This window comes from Microcebus murinus, chromosome 29 (genome assembly GCF_040939455.1).
Source record: "Microcebus murinus isolate Inina chromosome 29, M.murinus_Inina_mat1.0, whole genome shotgun sequence".
In the NCBI taxonomy this organism is placed as follows: Eukaryota; Metazoa; Chordata; class Mammalia; order Primates; family Cheirogaleidae; genus Microcebus; species Microcebus murinus.
In genome coordinates, this window is record NC_134132.1 from 15,591,728 (window position 1) to 15,612,689 (window position 20,962).

The window sequence follows — 20,962 nt, forward strand, 5'->3', positions numbered from 1 at the left end:
CCCACGCTCGGCGAGGCCGGTGCGGCCGTCGTTAAACTTGGCTCCCCTGCAGATTCAGAAGAATAAGACGGGCAGAAACAACGAACGGGGAAAACAGTGTGAGGGAGGATTTTCTAGAAGAAAATCCATCCCGGCTGGTCTGGACTGAGCTTCCGCTGTGCGTGCCGTCATTCGGACGGAAGGAAATAGGAGTTCTGAGCTCAGAACCCGTAAGCGAACTTGTGGAACAATCTGCTTGGAATTCTGAAAGTTGACTGTACTGTCGGTTTTCACTCTTCTGTGCTTGATTGGAATGAATCGGCACTTTCTTTTTTTTTTTTGAGACAGTCTCACTCTGTTGCCCGGGCTAGAGTGAGTGCCCTGGCATCAGCCTCGCTCACAGCAACCTCCATCTCCTGGGCTCCAGCGATCCTCCTGCCTCAGCCTCCTAAGTAGCTGGGACTATAGGCATGCGCCACCACGCCCCGCTAATTTTTTTTTGTATATATATATATATATATATATATATTAGTTGTCCAATTAATTTCTTTCTGTGTATAGTAGAGACGGGGTCTCGAAGTTGCTCAGGCTGGTTTTAAACTCCTGACCTCGAGCAATCCACCCGCCTCGACCTCCCAGAGTGCTGGGATGACAGGCGTGAGCCACTGCGCCCGGCCTTTTCTATATATTTTTAGCTGTCCAATTAATTTCTTTCCATTTTTAGTAGAGACAGGAGTCTCACTCTTGCTCAGGCTGGTCTCGAATTCCGGACCTCGAGCGATCCTCCCGCCTCGGCCTCCCAGAGTGCTGGGACGACAGGCGTGAGCCGCCGCGCCCGGGCCGTCAGCACTTTCTGATCACCCACAACGTGGCTTCCAGCCTGGCCCGTGGCCCCCGTGCGTGCTGAGTGTCCTGCAGTGTTTAACGTGCCCGTTTTCTCTGTCCCCGCGCTTGTCCTTTTTGCCCCAGGACTGGAGCTGGTGGGAAGAGACGGGGAGACAGCGCCGGAAGAACTCGTCTTTGAGCTCCGGAGACCTCCCCAGCACGGCTTGCTCCTGAGGTCCACGGCGGGGCCCCTCGCGCCCCTGGCCGCAGGTAGCTGCTCACTCTGTCGCCCACATGCCCGGAGGGTGTGTTTGCTCTGCAGGCGGTGGTCTGTGTCGCAGACTAGGAAGAAAGGGTCTTTGTGGGACCAGCTTTTTTTTTTTTTTCTTTCTGAGACAGAGTCTCACTTTGTTGCCCAGGCTAGAGTGAGTGCCGTGGCGTCAGCCTCGCTCACAGCAACCTCAGACTCCTGGGCTCAAGTGATCCTCCTGCCTCAGCCTCCTCCCGAGTAGCTGGGACTACAGGCATGCGCCACCACGCCCGGTTGATTTTTTTTATATATATCGTGTGGGACCCGCTTTGAGGATATTCTGCCTCTTGTGCGTAGCTCTTTGTCCTTTGAGACTTTGTCAGACCGCTCCCACCCCCCACCGGCCCCGTCCCCACCTCAAAAACTATGACCACTTGGCGGGAGGCAGGGCGTGGGCAATATACATAACCGTAACATCTGTACCCCCGTCATATGCTGAAATTTAAAAAGAAAAGGAAAAAAAAATTTTTTAAACTATGAACACGGCAGGGCGCGGTGGCTCACGCCTGTCCTCCCGGCACTCTGGGAGGCCGAGGCGGGAGGATCGCTCGAGGTCAGGAATTCGAGACCAGCCTGAGCAAGAGCGAGACCCCTGTCTCTACTAAAAGAAAAACAGAAAGAAATTAGCTGGAAAACTAAAAATATAGAGAAAAAATTAGCCAGGCGTGGTGGCGTGTGCCTGTAGTCCCAGCTACTACTCAGGAGGCTGAGGCAGGAGGATCACTTGATCCAGGAGTTGGAGGTTGCTGTGAGCGAGGCTGATGCTATGGCACTCACTCTAGCCTGGGCAACAAAGTGAGTCTAAAAAAAATTTTTTTAAAAATATTAGATTCCAAAAGGGCTATCTTAAAGAATAGAGGGATGTTCTTTATTTTTCTAGAATTAGGAATAAGCAGTGGTTGTTACAGAGGCAGATTTTAGTTCAATATGATTAAAAACTTTAAGAAAAAAACTAGCACTGTCTACAGTGAAATCACCATGTTTCCCTGAAAATAAGCCCTACGCATACAATAAGCCCCAGCAGGATGTCTAAGCATGTGCACAATAGAAGCCCTACCCCGAAAATCAGCCCTGGTGGTGGGCGTGGCTATGAAAATCAGCCTGGTGATGGGCGTGGCTATGAAAATCAGCCCTAGTGGTGGGCGTGGCTATGAAAAATCAGTCCTAGTGGTGGGCGTGGCTATGAAAATCAGCCCTAGTGATGGGCATGGCTATGAAAATCAGCCCTAGTGGTGGGCGTGGCTATGAAAATCAGCCCTAGTGGTGGGATTGGCTATGAAAATCAGCCCTGGTGATGGGCGTGGCTATGAAAATCTGCCCTGGTGATGGGCGTGGCTATGAAAATCAGCCCTAGTGATGGGCGTGGCTATGAAAATCATCCCTGGTGATGGGCATGGCTGCGCAGCGCATCTGCACAACCCATGCGTGTCGTCGAGGAGCGGGAAAGAACACGAGCAGCCCTTCTCATCCGCCCCGTGAGAGCTCTAGTGCTCGACAGGAGAGATCGGGGCCGGTGGCTCTAAAGGAAACAGAGTCGCAAGACATTCAGGATGGGATTCAGGGTCTGGAGGGTGAGGATGATGTTCCAGAAGAAGACGACCTCACTGTATTTGAATCCATGTAGATGGTTGTACCGTGCTTAAAAAATATATATAACACATCGCCTGAAAATCAGTCCTAGGCTGTCTTCTTGAGGAAGAATAAATGGAAGACCCTGTCTTGTTTTCGGGGAGACCTGGTAGCTACCTTGTGAAACAGTGAGCCTCCCACCTTGAAAACTGTCGAGGGACAAGCTAATCACCTTTTCCGAGGGTGACGTAAAGGAAACCCTATAGTAGGGGGACGGTTGGATCAATTAGTTTATAATTGAGCCCCACGCTTCTCATCCTCTGTGCATGTTGAAATCCAGAGAAGGGAGGCGCTGCCTAAATGAAAAGATCACTCTGGGAGGCCGAGGCGGGAGGATCGCTTGAGGTCAGGAGTTGGAAACCAACCTGAGCAAGAGCGAGACCCCGTCTCTACTATAAATAGAAAGAAACTAATTGGCCAACTAACATATATATAGAAAAAACGAGCCGGGCGTGGTGGCGCGTGCCTGTAGTCCCAGCTACTCGGGAGGAGGCTGAGGCAGGAGGATCGCTTGAGCCCAGGAGTCGGAGGTTGCTGTGAGCGAGGCTGACGCCGCAGCTCTCACTCTAGCCCGGGCAACAGAGTGGAGACTGTGTCTCAAAAAAATAAAAATAAAAAATAAATAAACGAAAAGCACAGTTCCCAGGAGCGATCGTCTTTTGCGATCTGTTGTGTCCCTGGCAGGCGACAGGTTCACCTACGAGGACGTGAAGACAAACGGGCTGCGGTACCAGCACGACGGCTCCCCGGCCCGGGAGGACGCCTTGGAGATCTCCGTGGGGGACGGTGCCACGGCGACCTCGGTGGACGTGAGAGTGGAGGTGTTGCCTCGGGAGACACGGGGGCCCCGGCTGGCCTCGGGCTCCTCTCTGAGCCTCACCGTTGGCAGCAAACGCTCGGCCGCAATCACCCGGTCTCACCTGGCCTACGAGGTGAGTCCTTTTTCTTTTTCTTTTTCTTTTTCTTTTCCTTTTTCTTTTTCTTTTTCTTTTTCTTTTTTTTTTTTTAGTGAGACAGAATCTCACTCTGTCGCCCGGGCTAGAGTGAGTGCCGTGGCGTCAGCCTCGCTCACAGCAACCTCAGACTCCTGGGCTCAAGTGATCCTCCTGCCTCAGCCTCCTCCCTAGTAGCTGGGACTACAGGCATGCGCCACCACGCCCGGCTCATTTTTTCTATATATATTTTTAGTTGGCCAATTCATTTCTTTCTATTTATAGTAGAGACGGGGTCTCGCTCTTGCTCAGGCTGGTCTCAAAGTCCTGACCTTGAGCGATCCGCCCGCCTCGGCCTCCCAGAGTGCTGGGATGACAGGTGTGAGCCACCGGGGCCAGCCTGTGGTGAGTCCTGACTTTGTTCTTCCTGTCTCCACCGCACCTGCGGGCGGGGTGGCCACGGAGCAGCGCCCTGGCCGAGCGTGCCCCGTGGCAGGTGTGTGGCCACGCAAGAAACCTTTGCCTCAACGTCCCCGAGGCTCTGTTGTAGGAGTGGTAACTGTGTCATCCTGGATTCTCCCGGTGCCTGGTGAGCAGGCAGAAAACTGAGCGAAACTTCGGTCAAAACACAATGAGTGTGTGGAGGACGGGCGGTTCTCAACCAGAAACGGTGTCAGAAAAGCGCAAGTGGGCCGGGCGCGGTGGCTCACGCCTGTCATCCCAGCACTCTGGGAGGCCAAGGCGGGAGGATCGCTCGAGGTCAGGAGTTCGAGACCAGCCTGGGCAAGAGCGAGACCCCGTCTCTACTATAAATAGAAAGAAATTAATTGGCCAACTAAAAATATATAGAAAAAAAATGAGCCGGGCGTGGTGGCGCATGCCTGTAGTCCCAGCCACTCTGGTGGAGGCTGAGGCAGGAGGATCGCTTGAGCCCAGGAGTTGGAGGTTGTTGTGGGCGAGGCTGACGCCACGGAACTCACTCTAGCCCGGGTGACAGAGTGAGACTCTGCCTCAAAAACAAAACAAAACTTCTGTCTCACAGGATTTTATCATCGTGTTGTGTGTTGTAATGGAATTTCACCTGTTTCTAAAAAAACACACCATCCGCGGCCCTTCTGGAAGCAGCCTGCCTCTTTGTGTGTAGAGAGATGATTTCCGGCGGACCGTGTTTTATTCCTCACTAGAGGCTTGTGATAAAAATAATACCGTGTGCGGCTCGTACAAGAACAATAGGTCGTCTGTTTGTTTTATGCCCCACACCTAAAGCGCATCTCCCCGACTTCCTATCTTGAGCTACTCTTAGAAAAAGATATTATTATCAAAGAGGCATTTTAGGAGGAACAAAATACGGGATTTTTCACGTGGCTCATAACGATGTTGCTTTCTGAAAAAGAGAGAGAGAGAGAGAGACTTTTCCAATTAGCAGAGAAAATGGCGCCCATGGCTCTTTGATTTCTGGAAGGATTTATTCCTGCAAATGTGCACTCACGTCCTGCCCCCTTTTTGCCTGATTAGGATGATTCCTCCCCCGACGCAGAGATCTGGATTCGGCTGAGTTCTCCGCCCGAGCACGGCAGGCTCCTGAGAACCTCAGGGCCGGGGGTGGAAGAGCTCTCAGAGCTTGCCAACTTCACCATGGAAGACATCAACAATGAGAGAATTCGGTAGGTTATCGTGGGACAGAATGTTTTCTTTCTTTCTTCTTTCAGCGTATTATGGGGGTACGAATGTCAAGGTCACCTATATTGCACATGCCCCCCTCCCCCCTCGAGTCAGAGCCTCAAGCGTGCCCATCCCCCAGACGGTGCACGTCTCACTCGTCGTGTCTGTCTACACCCGTCCCCTCCTCCCCTCCCACCTGCCCGACACCCGACAGATGTCACTCCTGTGTGTCCACTTAGGTGCTGATCCGTCAACACCAGTTTGCTGGTGAGCGCACGTGGTGCTTGTGTTTCCATTCTCGGGACGCTTCCCTTAGTAGGATGGGCTCCAGCTCCAGCCAGGAACACACGAGAGGTGCTGGGTCACCGTGTTTCTCAGAGCTGAGTAGTGCTCCGTGGTGTGCACAGACCACGTTTTATTAATCCACTCGTGCATGGATGGGCACTTGGGTTGTTTCCACATCTTTGCAATTGTGAATTATGCTGCTATAAACATTCGAGTGCAGGTGTCTTTTTTGTAGAGTGACTTTTGTACTTTTGGGTAGATGCCCAGTCGTGGGATTGCTGGATCAAATGGTAGATCCACTTGTATCGCTTTAAGGTGTCTCCATATTGCTTTCCACAGAGGCTTCACCAGTTTGCAGTCCCACCAGCAGTGTAGGGGTGTTCCTCTCTCTCCGCATCCATGCCAGCATTTGTTGTTTGGGGACTTGTTGACAAAGGCCATTCTCACTGGAGATGAGTGATATCTCATTGTAGCTTTTTGTTTTGTTTTTTTGAGACAGAGTCTCACTCTGTCACCCAGGCCAGAGTGAGTGCCGTGGCGTCAGCCTCGCTCACAGCAACCTCCAACTCCTGGGCTCAAGTGATCCTCCTGTCTCAGCCTCCCCCCGAGTAGCTGGGAATGCAGGCATGTGCCACCACGCCCAGCTAATTTTTTCTATATATATTAGTTGGCCAATTAATTTCTTTCTATTTTTAGTAGAGACAGGGTCTCGCTCTTGCTCAGGCTGGTCTCAAACTCCTGACCTGATTGTAGCTTTGATCTGCGTTTCCCTGATGATTAGAGATGGCTGAGTATTTTTTCGTATGTTTGTTGGCCACTCTTGGGTTTGGCAGAATTCTTTAAAACTGTGTTAAGATATTTAAGAAGAATATAATGAAGAATATATTGCCTCTGGCCCCATTTTTAGACAAAAGGCGGGGTCATCTAACCCCGGCTGCTCAGCGTGTCTCCTTCACGTGGTCCTGTCTCCTTCATGTGGTCCTGTCTCCTTCACGTGGTCCTGTCTCCTTCACGTGGTCCTGTCTCCTTCATGTGGTCCTGTCTCCTTCACGTGGTCCTGTCTCCTTCATGTGGTCCTGTGTTTTTCACGTGGTCCTGTCTCCTTCACGTGGTCCTGTCTCCTTCACGTGGTCCTGTCTCCTTCGTGTGGTCCTGTCTCCTTCACGTGGTCCTATCTCCTTCATGTGGTCCTGTCTCCATGTGGTCCTGTCTCCTTCATGTGGTCCTGTCTCCTTCATGTGGTCCTGTCTCCATGTGGTCCTGTCTCCATGTGGTCCTGTCTCCTTCATGTGGTCCTGTCTTCTTCATGTGGTCCTGTCTCCTTCACATGGTCCTGTCTCCTTCACGTGGTCCTGTCTCCTTCATGTGGTCCTGTCTCCTTCACGTGGTCCTGTCTCCTTCATGTGGTCCTGTCTCCTTCACGTGGTCCTGTCTCCTTCATGTGGTCCTGTTTTCTTCACGTGGTCCTGTCTCCTTCATGTGGTCCTGTCTCCTTCACGTGGTCCTGTCTCCTTCACGTGGTTCTGTCTCCTTCACGTGGTTCTGTCTCCTTCATGTGGTCCTGTCTCCTTCATGTGGTCCTGTTTTCTTCACGTGGTCCTGTCTCCTTCATGTGGTCCTGTCTCCTTCACGTGGTCCTGTCTTCATGTGGTCCTGTCTCCTTCATGTGGTCCTGTCTTCTTCATGTGGTCCTGTCTCCTTCACGTGGTCCTGTCTCCTTCACGTGGTCCTGTCTCCTTCACCTGGTCCTGTCTCCTTCACGTGGTTCTGTCTCCTTCACGTGGTCCTGTCTCCTTCACGTGGTCCTGTCTCCTTCACGTGGTCCTGTCTCCTTCACGTGGTCCTCTCTCCTTCACCTGGTCCTGTCTCCTTCACGTGGTCCTGTCTTCTTCACGTGGTCCTGTCTCCTTCATGTGGTCCTGTCTCCTTCACATGGTCCTCTCTCCTTCACCTGGTCCTGTCTCCTTCATGTGGTCCTGTCTCCTTCACGTGGTCCTCTCTCCTTCACCTGGTCCTGTCTCCTTCACGTGGTCCTGTCTTCTTCACGTGGTCCTGTCTCCTTCATGTGGTCCTGTCTCCTTCACGTGGTCCTCTCTCCTTCACCTGGTCCTGTCTCCTTCACGTGGTCCTGTCTTCTTCACGTGGTCCTGTCTCCTTCATGTGGTCCTGTCTCCTTCACGTGGTCCTCTCTCCTTCACCTGGTCCTGTCTCCTTCACGTGGTCCTGTCTTCTTCACGTGGTCCTGTCTCCTTCACGTGGTCCTGTCTCCTTCATGTGGTCCTGTCTCCTTCACGTGGTCCTGTCTCCTTCACGTGGTCCTGTCTCCTTCATGTGGTCCTGTCTCCTTCACGTGGTCCTGTCTCCTTCACGTGGTCCTGTCTCCTTCACGTGGTCCTGTCTCCTTCACGTGGTCCTGTTTTCTTCACGTGGTCCTGTCTTCTTCACGTGGTTCTGTCTGGCCTCTTGCAGGTACTCGGCAGTGTCTGAAGCTGATGGCCGTGTGCTCACTGACAGCTTCCGCTTCTCGGTCTCCGACAAGGACCACAACCAGCTGCACCACCAGGAGTTCACCGTCACCATCACGCCTGCCGAACACCCGCCCCCCATCCTCGCTTTCGCGGACCTCATCACAGTGAGCAGTTCTGGGATCCCTAAGCCATGAGCGCTGCGCGGAGCTGAAATCGTGGTCACGAGAGAGAGGATTTCCGCCTAAATTGGCTCCCCCACTCCGCCCCCAGCCCCCCAATATCTAGACCAGGGATCCTCAAACTTGTTTTATTATATATATATATATATATATATATATATATATATATATATATATGAAAGTTGGAGGAAAAGAACAATTTTTTCTTTTTTTTTGAGACAGAGTCTCACTCTGTTGCCCAGGCTAGAGTGAGTGCCGTGGCGTCAGCCTCGCTCACAGCAACCTCCAACTCCTGGCCTCGAGCGATCCTCCTGCCTCAGCCTCCAGAGTAGCTGGGACTACAGGCACGCGCCACCACGCCCGGCTAATTTTTTCTATATATTTTTAGTTGTCCAATTAATTTCTTTTCTATTTATAGTAGAGACGGGGTCTCGCTCTTGCTCAGGCTGGTCTGGAACTCCTGACCTCGAGCGATCCTCCTGCCTCGGCCTCCCAGACTGCTGGGATGACAGGCGTGAGCCACCGAGCCAGGTCCCTCAAACTTTTTAAACAGGGCCAGGTCACTGTCCCTCAGACTGTTGGAGAGAGCGGTGCACATTCCACTCGTGTGCACTGTGGGCCCCAGACAAGTCGGCTGCTAAGCAGGACAGGCAGCTGGGGAAAAGCACCCAGCGGGGCGGATAAATGTCTTTGTTGGGCTGCCTGTGGCCCTCGGGCCATAGTTTGAGGACCCCTGATCTAGACAATGGTATCAAGATATGCATGGGGCTGGGCGCGGTGGCTCACGCCTGTCACCCTAGCTCTCTGGGAGGCTGAGGCGGGAGGATCGCTCAAGGTCAGGAGTTCGAGACCAGCCTGAGCAAGAGTGAGACCCCGTCTCTACTATAAATAGAAAGAAATTAATTGGCCAACTAAAAATATATAGAGAAAAAATGAGCTGGGTGTGGTGGCGCATGCCTGTAGTCCCAGCTACTACTCGGGAGGCTGAGGCAGGAGGATCGCTTGAGCTCAGGAGTTGGAGGCTGCTGTGAGCGAGGCTGACACCACGGCACTCACTCTAGCCCGGGTGACAGAGTGAGACAGTTGGCTTGGACAGGCACCGTGGCTCACGCCTGCCATCCTAGCATCTGGGAGGCCGAGGCGGGAGGATCCTTTGAGCTCAGGACCTGGAGACCAGCCTGAGCAAGAGCAAGACCCCGTCTCTACTATAAATAGAAAGAAATCAATTGGCCAACTAAAAATATATATAGAAAAAATGAGCCGGGCGTGGTGGCGAATGCCTGTAGTCCCAGCTACTCGGGAGGCTGAGGCAGGAGGATCGCTTGAGCCCAGGAGTCTGAGGTTGCTGTGAGCGAGGCTGACGCCACGGCACTCACTCTAGCCCGGGCGACAGAGGGAGACTCTGTCTCAAAAAGAAAAATATATATAAAAGCGGTTGTCGCGTCTGAGCGTGGCTTCTTGAGGCACCGAGAGATCCCAGCCTCTTCCAATCGGTCGGCGGAGGTTCTGCCTCCTCCCAGGAGTGGAGTCCGTGCCGGGAGGCCCCCGGGCAGCACTCTGCAGTCGGTTCTGTGTCCCCGCGGGTGTGTGGGGTCCCCTGAGGCCTCTCCCTGTGCTTTTTTTTCCTCTTTAGGTGGACGAGGGTGGTCGGACTCCGCTCTCCTTTCACCATTTCTTTGCTACGGAGGACCAGGACGGCCTCCGGGGAGACGCGGTCATTACGCTGAGCGCCCTGCCCAGATATGGCTGCATCGAGAACGCGGGGACAGGTACGGCGTCCCTGAGGTGAGGCCGTCCGGGCCCGGGAAGAAGGGAGTGCAGACGGCGGGAGGGCCGTGTGTCCCGATAAGCCTAGAGGTGGGAAACTGGAGAGAAATTGAAAAGATATCGGGCCGGGCTGCATGGTTCCCGCCTGTCATCCCAGCACTCTGGGAGGCCGAGGCAGGAGGATCGCTCGAGGTCAGGAGTTCGAGGCCAGCCTGAGCAAGAGCGAGACCCCCGTCGTCTCTACTAAAAAACTAGAAAGAAATTAGCTGGACAACTAAAAAATACATATAGAAAAAATTAGCCGGGCGCGGTGGGTGGCTCATGCCTGTCATCCCAGCACTCTGGGAGGCCGAGGCGGAGGATCACTCAAGATCAGGAGTTCCAGACCAGCCTTAGCAACAGCGAGACCCCTGTCTCTACTAAAAAAAAATAGAAATTAGCTGGACAACTAAAAACATATATAGAAAAAATGAGCCGGGCGTGGGGGCGCATGCCTGTAGTCCCAGCTACTCGGGTGGAGGCTGAGGCAGGAGGATCGCTTGAGCCCAGGAGTTGGAGGTTGCTGTGAGCGAGGCTGACGCCACGGCACTCACTCTAGCCCGGGTGACAGAGTGAGACTCTGTCTCAAAAAAAAAAAAAAAAAAAAAAAAAAAGAAAAGAAAGGTGCAAATTCTCTCTTGGTCTCGACATAGGCGATCGTTTCGGCCCCGAAACTCCCAGTGGCCGCGAGGCGGCGTTCCCGGTCCGGGATGTCCTGGAAAACTACATCTACTACTACCAGAGCGTGCACGAAAGCGTGGAGCCCACCCACGACGTTTTCAGTTTTTACGTGAGCCACGGCACGGGCCGTTCGGAGATTCGCAGCATCAATATCACCATCGAGGTAAAGACTTCGGGAGTTGGGAGGGTTGCACGAACCCTTGGCCGCAAAACCGCACCAAAACTGTCACGTTGCTCTCTTTACGGGGGACTCAAAAGCAGAAGAGATCCCGGCTTTGGCCTTCCATTTTAAAGGTCGTTTCCGAAATGCGCCCTCTGGGGAACTTGTAGAAGGAAGGCCGGCATTTTTGGGGGAAGGTTGGAGTGGAAGATCTGAGCTTTCCATTTCAGGGTGAACGTTATTCGTTCTGTGGGAAAACGGTCTGTGAGAGGCCAACAGAGAGGGCTTGCAAGTCCCGTGGTTGGGTGAAAACTAATGTATATGCTTGTTTTTCTCTGAAATCGTTGTGTTTTGTTCTATGTGCATGTTTGCCTTGTCTTACTCTTTTTTTTTTTTTTTTTGAGGCAGAGTCTCACTCTGTCGCCCGGGCTAGAGTGAGTGCCGTGGCGTCAGCCTCGCTCACAGCAGCCTCAGACTCCTGGGCTCAAGCGATCCTCCTGCCTCAGCCTCCTCCCGAGTAGCTGGGACTACAGGCATGCGCCACCACGCCCGGCTCATTTTTTTCTATATATTTTTAGTTGGCCAATTAATTTCTTTCTATTTATAGTAGAGACGGGGGTCTCGCTCTTGCTCAGGCTGGTCTCAAACTCCTGATCTCCAGCAATCTGCCCGCCTCGGCCTCCCAGAGTGCTGATATCACAGGCGTGAGCCACCGCGCCCGGCCTTTCCTTACTTTTTAATGCAGTTATTCATTTAATTGTAACATTGAAGAAGTGTGTTCCATATTTATTCACATTTGAGCAACTACACAGGCTTGCTGTACTATACCTGAGATAGAGACGCAGAGAGAGATAAAAGATAATTCTCAGAATGGAGCATCCTCTGCCTTGGGGAAAATAAAAAGTGTGGAATGGAACCCTCGTCACTCTAAGGGTCATTGGTGGGTGGGGGCTGGCATAATGGCAGGGAGAAAGCTTTAGAGACCTACACTTTCAAATATAGTGTCCGGCCGGGCGCAGTGGCTCACGCCTGTCATCCTAGCACTCTGGGAGGCCGAGGCGGGAGGATCGCTCGAGGTCAGGAGTTTGAGACCAGCCTGAGCAAGAGCGAGACCCCGTCTCTAGTAAAAGTAGAAAGAAATTAATTGGCCAACTAAGAATATATAGAGGCCAGACCCGGTGGCTCACACCTGTCATCCCAGCTCTCTGGGAGGCCGAGGTGGGAGAATCGCTGGAGTTTAGGAGTTTGAGACCAGCCTGAGCAAGAGCGAGACCCCGTCTCTACTAAAAAATAGAAAGAAATTAGCTGGACAACTAAAAATATTAAGGAAAAATTAGCCGGGCGTGGTGGCACATGCTTGTAGTCCCAGGTACTTGGGAGGCTGAGGCAGGAGGATCTCTGAGCCCAGGAGTCTGAGGTTGCAGTGAGCGAGGCTGACGGCATGGCACTCTAGTCCTGGCAACAGAGTGAGACTCTGTCTAAAAAAAAAATATATATATATATAGTCCTTCTGCAGGTACTTGGATGTGCTTAGGGTTTTCTAAGGCAGTTCTGAGTTCAGATATAAGTGTGTGCCCTTTTGTCCTCAAAATATAGTTGTGAAATCACACGTCCGTATTTGTGGTCAAGCAAATATGACCATTGTACCTATGGAAGACACCAGAGGTGTCTGTCAGCTTCCTTTCTGTCTGTGTGGCTCCCTCTCTTTCCAAACTCACCATTCGAACTGGGAGGTAAAGAGGACCACATTCGATGCTGTTTTGATTGAGAAAGTTCCCCCGGCAAAGATATTATCTCTGAATGGTCTATGTTTTCTTTCTTCTTGAGCTGATACCCTGTTTCCCTGAAAACATGCCCTCCCCATCAAACAAGCCCCAGCAGGATGTCTGAGCATGTGTGCAATAGAAGCCCTACCCCAAAAATCAGCTCTGGTGATGGGCGTGTCTATGGAAATCAGCCCTAGTGATGGGCGTGGCTATGGAAATCAGCCCTGGTGGTGGGCGTGGCTATGAAAATCAGCCCTAGTGGTGGGTGTGGCTATGAAAAATCAGCCCTAGTGGTGGGCGTGGCTATAAAAATCAGCCCTAGTGGTGGGCGTGGCTATGAAAATCAGCCCTGGTGGTGGGCGTGGCTATGAAATTCAGCCCTGGTGGTGGGCGTGGCTATGAAATTCCGCCCTGGTGGTGGGCGTGGCTATGAAAATCAGCCCTAGTGGTGGGCATGGCTATGAAAATCAGCCCTAGTGATGGGCGTGGCTGCGCAGCGCATCTGCACAACCCATGCCTGTCTCGCGGAGCGGGAAAGAACACGAGCAGCCCTTCTCATCCACCCCGTGAGAGCTCTAGTGCTCAGGAGAGATCGGGGCCGGTGGCTCTAAAGGAAACAGAGTCGCAAGACATTCAGGATGGGATTCGGGGTCTGGGGAGTGAGGATGATGTTCCAGAAGAAGACGACTTCACTCTGTTTGAATCAGTGCAGATGGTTGGACCGTGCTTAAAAAAGAAAACAATAACACATCCCCGAAAATAATCCCTAGGGCGTCTTCTGGAGGAGAAATAAATAGAAGACCCTGTCTTGTTTTCGGGGGAACGTGGTACATTGGTGAGACCTGATGTTTTATGCTTTCGTTAGAGGAAGAACGATGAGCCCCCCACGATGACCCTGGGGCCCCTCCGAGTGCGGCCGGGCGAGGCAGCCGTGCTGACCAACTCCTCCCTGAGCCTGCGGGACCTGGACACCCCGGACCACGAGCTGGTGTTCGTGTTGACCAAAACACCCGACCACGGTAGGACGCACACCGCCGCGGAAAACTGTTTAGTTGGGACGCCCAATGGGTTATCAGGATAAATACACAGATTTCGGCTATTTCTTTGCCTTTCTGGAATACGGTCCTTCCTCTGCACGAAAGTACAATCAGAGGCACAGCTGGCCTATAATATTCTCGGGAGTCCCGGTGGATGCCGATGGTTTAAAGAGCCCCAACGTCTGGCCGGGTGCGGTGGCTCTCGCCTGTCATCCCAGCACTCTGGGAGGCCGAGGCGGGAGGATCGCTCGAGGTCAGGAGTTTCAAAACAGCCTGAGCAAGAGCGAGACCCCTGTCCCTACTAAAAATAGAAAGAAATTAATTTGCCCAACTAAAAATATATAGAAAAAAAAAATTAGCCGGGCGTGGTGGCGCATGCCTGTAAGTCCCAGCTACTCGGGAGGAGGCTGAGGCAGGAGGATCGCTTGAGCCCAGGAGTCTGAGGTTGCTGTGAGCGAGGCTGACGCCACGGCACTCACTCTAGCCCGGGCAACAGAGCGAGACTCTGCCTCAAAAATAAATAAATAAATAAATCGGACAGTGTTTTGGCGCCGCATGTATTCCCCAGTGGTGTCTTTGTCTTTCTTCACCTCCTTGCTCAGGTGACCTCGTCCGGAGGCAGAGTGGCTCCCAGCCCCTGGAGGACGGGACCCTGTTAGCTCTCGGCTCCTCCTTCACCTACCGGGACGTGCTGGCCGGGCTGGTGGGGTACACGCCCCGTGAGGCCCCCGTCGGGGGGGACGAGTTCCGGTTCTCGCTCACCGACGGGGTCCACGTGGAGTCCGGGAGGGTGGAGATCCGCGTAGAAGTTCCCACCAGCCGCACCCCCTACCTGGCTGCCAACAGAGGCCTGCAGCTCTCAGCAGGTAAGGCGGGAGTGGAGGGCAGGGGCCGGGGTCCTCCCGACCTCACTCTGTTTTGTTTTTTTTTTGAGGCAGAATCTCCCTCTGTAGCCCGGGCTAGAGTGAGCGCCGTGGCGTCAGCCTCGCTCACAGCAATCTCCAACTCCTGGGCTCAAGCGATCCTCCTGCCTCAGCCTCCTCCCGAGTAGCTGGGACTACAGGCATGCGCCACCACGCCTGGCTAATATTTTCTATATATTTTTAGTTGGCCAATTAATTTCTTTCTATTTAAAGTAGAGACGGGGTCTCGCTCTTGCTCAGGCTGGTCTCGAATTCCTGACCTCGAGCGATCCTCCCGCCTCGGCCTCCCAGAGTGCTGGGATGACAGGCGTGAGCCGCCGCGCCGGCCCTGTCCTCAGTCTTTCTCTCTGGTCCGGCGTGAGAAACTCCCTTCCACGGTGGTCACGTGGGAGGGTCTAGAACTAGCTGCTCAGTGCTTGGGGAGGCTGGGGCTTTAGAGAACTCTTGTTCCAGGGATACTAAGAATTGTAAATGGCCGGGCGTGGGGCTGACGCCTGTCATCCCAGCACTCCGGGAGGCCGAGGCGGGAGGATCGCTCGAGGTCAGGAGTTCGAGACCAGCCTGAGCAAGAGTGAGACCCCCGTCTCTACTAAAAATAGAAAGAAATCAATTGGCCAACTAATATATGTAGAAAAAATTAGCCGGGCATGGTGGCGCATGCCTGTAGTCCCAGCTACTCGGGAGGAGGCTGAGGCAGGAGGATCACTTGAGCCCAGGAGTTGGAGGTTGCTGTGAGCGAGGCTGACGCCACGGCGCTCACTCTGGCCTGGGCAACAGAGTGAGACTCTGTCTCAAAAAAAAAGAAAAAGAAAAGAAAGGTTTGGGAATGAGCTGCTCCCTTCCGTTCTCTTCCCAGGGACTGCAGCCCGCATCACAGGGCAGCACCTGAGAGCGACAGGTGGGGACTCAGCTGAGGGGCAGGTGACCTTTGTGGTGAAGGAGGACCCGGGCGCCGGGCGCCTGCAGGTGGCCGGACGTGACGCGCCGCAGCTGATCTCCGTTAACGGCCCCGTGCGGAGCTTCACCCAGAACGACATCAGCCAAGGTCAGCCGGCTCTGCTGCCCCGACCCCCGCGGGCCCCCGACCCCCACGCCCCCCTGACCCCCACGGACCCCCGACCCCCACAGGCCCCCCCCAATCCCCTTGGGCCCCCGACCCCCACCGACCCCCGACCCCCACAGGCCCCCCCAATCCCCACAGCCCCCGACCCCCGAAGGCCCCCGACCCCCACGGACCCCCGACCTCCGCGTACCCCCGACCCCCACAGGCCCCCCACCCCCACGGACCCCCCCAATCCCCGAGGGCCCCCGACCTCCACAGACCACCCTCCCGATCCCCACGGCCCCCCGACCCCCACAGGCCCCCGACCCCCACGGACCCCCACCCCCACGGACCCCCCCTCAATCCCCTCGGGCCCCCGACCTCCACAGACCACCCTCCCGACCCCCACAGGCCCCCCGACCCCCACGGACCCCCGACCCCCACGGGACCCCCACGGGCCCCCCACGGGCCCCCCATCCCCATGGGCCCCCGACCCCACAGGCCCCCTGACCCTCACTGCCCCCCACCCCCACAGACCCCCACCCAGTCTCATGGACCCCCCCCGACCCCCACAGACCCCCGACCCCCACGGACCCCCCGACCCCCAAGCACCCCACAGCCCCCCAACCCCCACGGACCCCCCAACCCCCACAGACACCCCAAACCCCACGGACCCCTCGACCCCCACAGACCCCCCCTGGACCCCATCGATGGAATTCGGGGCTGTCGTGGTGGAGAAAAGTCATTTCGACTTGCTGGGATGCTAAACACTGTGACAGAGAGAGAGAGAGGCCACAGAAGGGAGTGGGGGGACTAAGGGAAATGACGCCTTCCTTAGTGAGCAATTCATCTCTCCCTTCCGCTCCCCAGAGAGCAGAAGTTAATGAACTAAGCGGAATGGAAAGGCATAAATTCCGAGCTGCCCGGGAGAAATTGTGCGGCTCATCCCTGTGCAGGAAATGCTGATGTAACGCAAGGGCGTAAATGCCGAGTGCTGCCCAGTGACTGTGCAGAAAAGAAGAAAGTTAAATATGGGGCCGGGTGCCGTGGCTCACGCCTGTCATCCCAGCTCTCTGGGAGGCCGAGGCGGGAGGATCGCTCGAGGTCAGGAGTTCGAGACCAGCCTGAGCAAGAGCGAGACCCCGTCTCTACTATAAATGGAAAGAAATTAATTGGCCAACTAAAAATATATATAGAAAAAATCAACCGGGCGTGGCGGCACACGCCTGTAGTCCCAGCTACTCGGGAGGCTGAGGCAGGAGGATCGCTTGAGCCCAGGAGTCTGAGGTTGCTGTGAGCGAGGCTGACGCCACGGCACTCACTCTAGCCCGGGCAACACAGTGAAACTGTCTCGAAAAAAAAAAAAAAGGGTTCAGTGTTAACCATAAGAAATGTCACTTGGGGTTATTTTTTTTTTTTAATTTTTGTTAAATTATGTTATTTTGTTATTTTTTCTTTTTTGAGACAGAGTCTCGCTTTGTTGCCCAGGCTAGAGTGAGAGCCGTGGCGTCAGCCTCGCTCACAGCAGCCTCAATCTCCTGGCCTCAAGCGATCCTCCTGCCTCAGCCTCCTCCTGAGTAGCTGGGACTACAGGCATGCGCCACCATGCCCGGCTCATTTTTACTATATATACATTAGTTAGTATATATATATATTAGTGTATATATATAATATATATATTAGTATTAGTATATTAGTATACATATATTAGTTATATAGTTTCTCTATATATATTAGTTGGCCAATTAATTTCTTTCTATTTAAAGTAGAGACGGGGTCTCGCTCTTGCTCAGGCTGGTTTCGAACTCCCGACCTCAAGCGATCCTCCGGCCTCGGCCTCCCAGAGTGCCAGGATGACAGGCGTGAGCCGCCACGCCCCGGCCCACTTGGGGTTATTTTATCAGGAGAAGATCTTCGGTTATGCGGTCGTAGGTGGTGGGAGAGGAGAAAGGGAGGAGATGGAAACTTTAGATTAAAATGTCAAAAGTGGCGTCGAAGAGAAGAAGCTGTTCCTGGGTTTATTGGTGTGAATGTCACTTGAATTCCCACTTCTCACTTCCCTAATAAAGGCAGAAAGCACTGCTAGCACATCGTGATTTATTTTTTTTATTTTTATTTTTTATTTTTTTTCCGTTTTCACAGGGCGGGTAGAATACAGTCACAGAAGAGGAGAACCTGGCGGGAGTTTTGCTTTCGGATTTGATGTGGTTGATGGTAACGGCAACAGGCTGAGTGACCAGTCGTTTGCCATCAGTGTTTTGGGTAAGGGGCCGTCAGGTTTGCTAATACAGAAATACCGGCCGGGCGCGGTGGCTCACGCCTGCAATCCCAGCACTCTGGGAGGCCGAGGCGGGAGGATCGCTGGAGGTCAGGAGTTCAAAACCAGCTTGAGCAAGAGCGAGACCCCGTCTCTACTAAAAATAGAAAGAAATTAATTGGCCAACTGATATGTATATATAAAATGAGCCGGGCGTGGTGGCGCATGCCTGTAGTCCCAGCTACTCGGGAGGGAGGCTGAGGCAGGAGGATCGCTTGAGCCCAGGAGTTGGAGGTTGCTGTGAGCGAGGCTGACGCCACGGCACTCACTCTAGCCCAGGCGACAGAGTGAGACTCTGTCTCGAAAAAGAAAAAAGAAAAAAAAAGAAATACTTTGGCGCTTCATACGGTTTGCACTGGGCTCGCCTTGAATCTGGGGCTGTTTCCTTCACCCAGCCGGTTGTCGTCAACGGAAAAAAGCCAAACTCTGTAAAATAATTTTAAAGAGATTTATTCTGAGCCAAACTGGAGGACCGTGACCCGGAGCCACTGCCAAGCGGCCTTGGGCAAGTGGACTCACCGTGGCCGGGTCACGGTTTGGTTTTATACAATTCAGGGAGAGGCGGGGGTTACAAGTGAAGCCATCAATCAATACGTGGGAGGCAGACATTGGTTTGGCCCCAAAAGGTGGGCCGTCTCTAAGTGGGCGGGGCTTACAGGTAACAGGTGGGTTTAAAGATTCTTCGGCCTGTCATTGGTTAAAGACATGCAGCTTTGTCTAAAGGCTTGGGATGTTTCAACATAAGGGGCTGTTTATCAGAGATAAGCCACGGGACACAGATTTGTTGGGTAAATTGAGGACCTGCAGGTGTGTCTTACATACCCTCAGGCCTGTCAATGGGTCACAAAGGATGTCCCCAAGAAGGGACAGGGGGCATGGTGAGGCCTGTCTGACCTCCCTCCTCCTGGCAGGCAATTTAGTTTTAGGATCTTCCTTTGGCCACGAGGAAGGGGTCCATTCGGTCAGCCCCCGGGGTGGGGTTGTGGGGTGAGCCTCAAAATTTTATTTTAGCTCACACGGTGTAGAAATGGAAAATGACCCCTGTGTATTGCAGGAAGCTCTGGCTCCTCCCTGTGCACTCTGACAGGCAGGCCGGACCACTGCTCTGACCGTAACCCCCGGGCAGCAGACCCTGTAGCTAAAGAAAGGATTCAGAGAGGCCGGGCGTGGTGACTCACGCCTGCAATCCTAGCACTTTGGGAGGCCGAGGCGGGCGGATTGCTCAAGGTCAGGTGTTTGAAACCAGCCTGAGCGAGACCCCTGTCTCTACCAAAAATAGAAATAAATTAATTGACCAACGAAAAATATATATACAAAAAATTATCCGGGCATGGTGGCGCATGCCTGTAGTCCCAGCTACTCGGGAGGAGGCTGAGGCAGGAGGATCGCTTGAGCCCCGGAGATTGAGGTTGCTGTGAGCTAGGCTGACGCCACGGCACTCACTCTAGCCTGGGCAACAAAGTGAGACTCTGTCTCAAAAAAAAAAAAAGAAAGGAGGCGGAGAATTTCCCATTTTAAATTACAGTCTCTGATATTTTCAGAAGACAAGTTCCCGCCGGCCATCACCACCAACAAAGGGCTGGTCTTGGAGGAAAACGAGGTGAAGAAGATCACCACTCTGCAGCTGTCGGCCGCTGACCCGGACAGTGAGCCCGCCGAGCTGACCTACAGGGTCACCAGGCAGCCCCGGCTGGGCCACCTGGAGCACGCAGCATCCCCAGGTGAGTCTCTTACTGTCTCTTGCTTCATCTAACCAAAAGTGGGGTCTCGGCCGGGCGTGGTGGCTCACACCTGTCATCCCGGCACTCTGGGAGGCCGAGGCGGGAGGATTGCTCGAGGTCAGGAGTTCGAGACCAGCCTGAGCAAGAGCCAGACCCCGTCTCTACTATAAATAGAAAGAAATTAATTGGCCAACTAAAAATAGATATACAAAAAAAAATGAGCCGGGGCCGGGCGTGGTGGCTCACGCCTGTAATCCTAGCACTTTGGGAGGCCGAGGCGGGAGGATTGCTCAAGATCAGGAGTTCGAGACCAGCCTGAGCGAGACCCCCCGTCTCTACCAAAAATAGAAATAAATTAATTGACCAACTAAAAATACATATACAAAATATTAGCCGGGCGTGGTGGCGCATGCCTGTAGTCCCAGCCACTTGGGAGGCTGAGGCAGGAGGATCGCTGAGCCCCAGAGATTGAGGTTGCTGTGAGCGAGGCTGACACCACGGCACTCACTCTAGTCTGGGCAACAGAGTGAGACTCTGTCTCAAAAAAAAAAAAAAAAAAAAAAAAAATGAGCCGGGCATGGTGGCGCATGCCTGTAGTCCCAGCTACTCGGGTGGAGGCTGAGTCAGGAGGATCACTTGAGCCCAGGAGTCTGAGGTTGCTGTGAGCGAGGCTGACACCACGGCACTCACTCTAGCCCGGGCGACAGAGTGAGACTCTGTCTCAAAAAAAAAAAAAAAAAAAATTAAGAAATTTCTAAGTGCATAGGGATTGAAAACAGAGCCATGCACCGTTTAACAACGGGGGAGACAGTCTGAGAAGTGCACTGTTAGGCAGTGTCCTTGTGCGACCTTCACGGAGTGTCCCTGCGCAAATGCCTGCCACACACCTGGGCTAGGTGGATTAGTCTTTATTGCTCCTGGGGCTACAGAGCTGTGCAGCAGGTCACCGAGCTCAATGTCGCAGGCAATTGTAGCACAACGGTAAGTACCTGTCTATGCAAATAGATCTAAACATAGAAAAGGCACAATAAAAATCCGGTGTCTTACTCTTAAGGGACCCCTCTCACCTGCACGGTCTCTCCTGAACTGAAACCGAAACATTATCACGCAGCACTCGGGTGCATGTGCTCAGTAAATGGATATAGATCATCGTGGGCGAGCTAAATCCGTTCACCCAACACGGTTTGAGCGCCTACTGTGTGCCGGGCATACTCCAGGCGTGCATCGGTGAAGAGACGAG

The 20,962-nt window shown here is 53.5% G+C and overlaps 1 protein-coding gene across 1 annotated transcript in view; it reads left to right on the forward strand.

Moving 5' to 3' along the window:
- Nucleotides 1-20,962, forward strand: part of FRAS1 (Fraser extracellular matrix complex subunit 1) — a 293,078-nt gene that overhangs the window by 213,741 nt on the left and 58,375 nt on the right. The window contains exons 37-47 of the mRNA XM_075998690.1: nucleotides 949-1,074; nucleotides 3,428-3,675; nucleotides 5,191-5,339; nucleotides 8,092-8,254; nucleotides 9,903-10,038; nucleotides 10,729-10,919; nucleotides 13,548-13,701; nucleotides 14,322-14,585; nucleotides 15,499-15,687; nucleotides 17,827-17,946; nucleotides 19,543-19,722. Of these exons, the coding sequence (XP_075854805.1) occupies nucleotides 949-1,074; nucleotides 3,428-3,675; nucleotides 5,191-5,339; nucleotides 8,092-8,254; nucleotides 9,903-10,038; nucleotides 10,729-10,919; nucleotides 13,548-13,701; nucleotides 14,322-14,585; nucleotides 15,499-15,687; nucleotides 17,827-17,946; nucleotides 19,543-19,722 (1,920 nt within the window). The remainder of the gene's footprint in view (nucleotides 1-948; nucleotides 1,075-3,427; nucleotides 3,676-5,190; nucleotides 5,340-8,091; nucleotides 8,255-9,902; nucleotides 10,039-10,728; nucleotides 10,920-13,547; nucleotides 13,702-14,321; nucleotides 14,586-15,498; nucleotides 15,688-17,826; nucleotides 17,947-19,542; nucleotides 19,723-20,962) is intronic.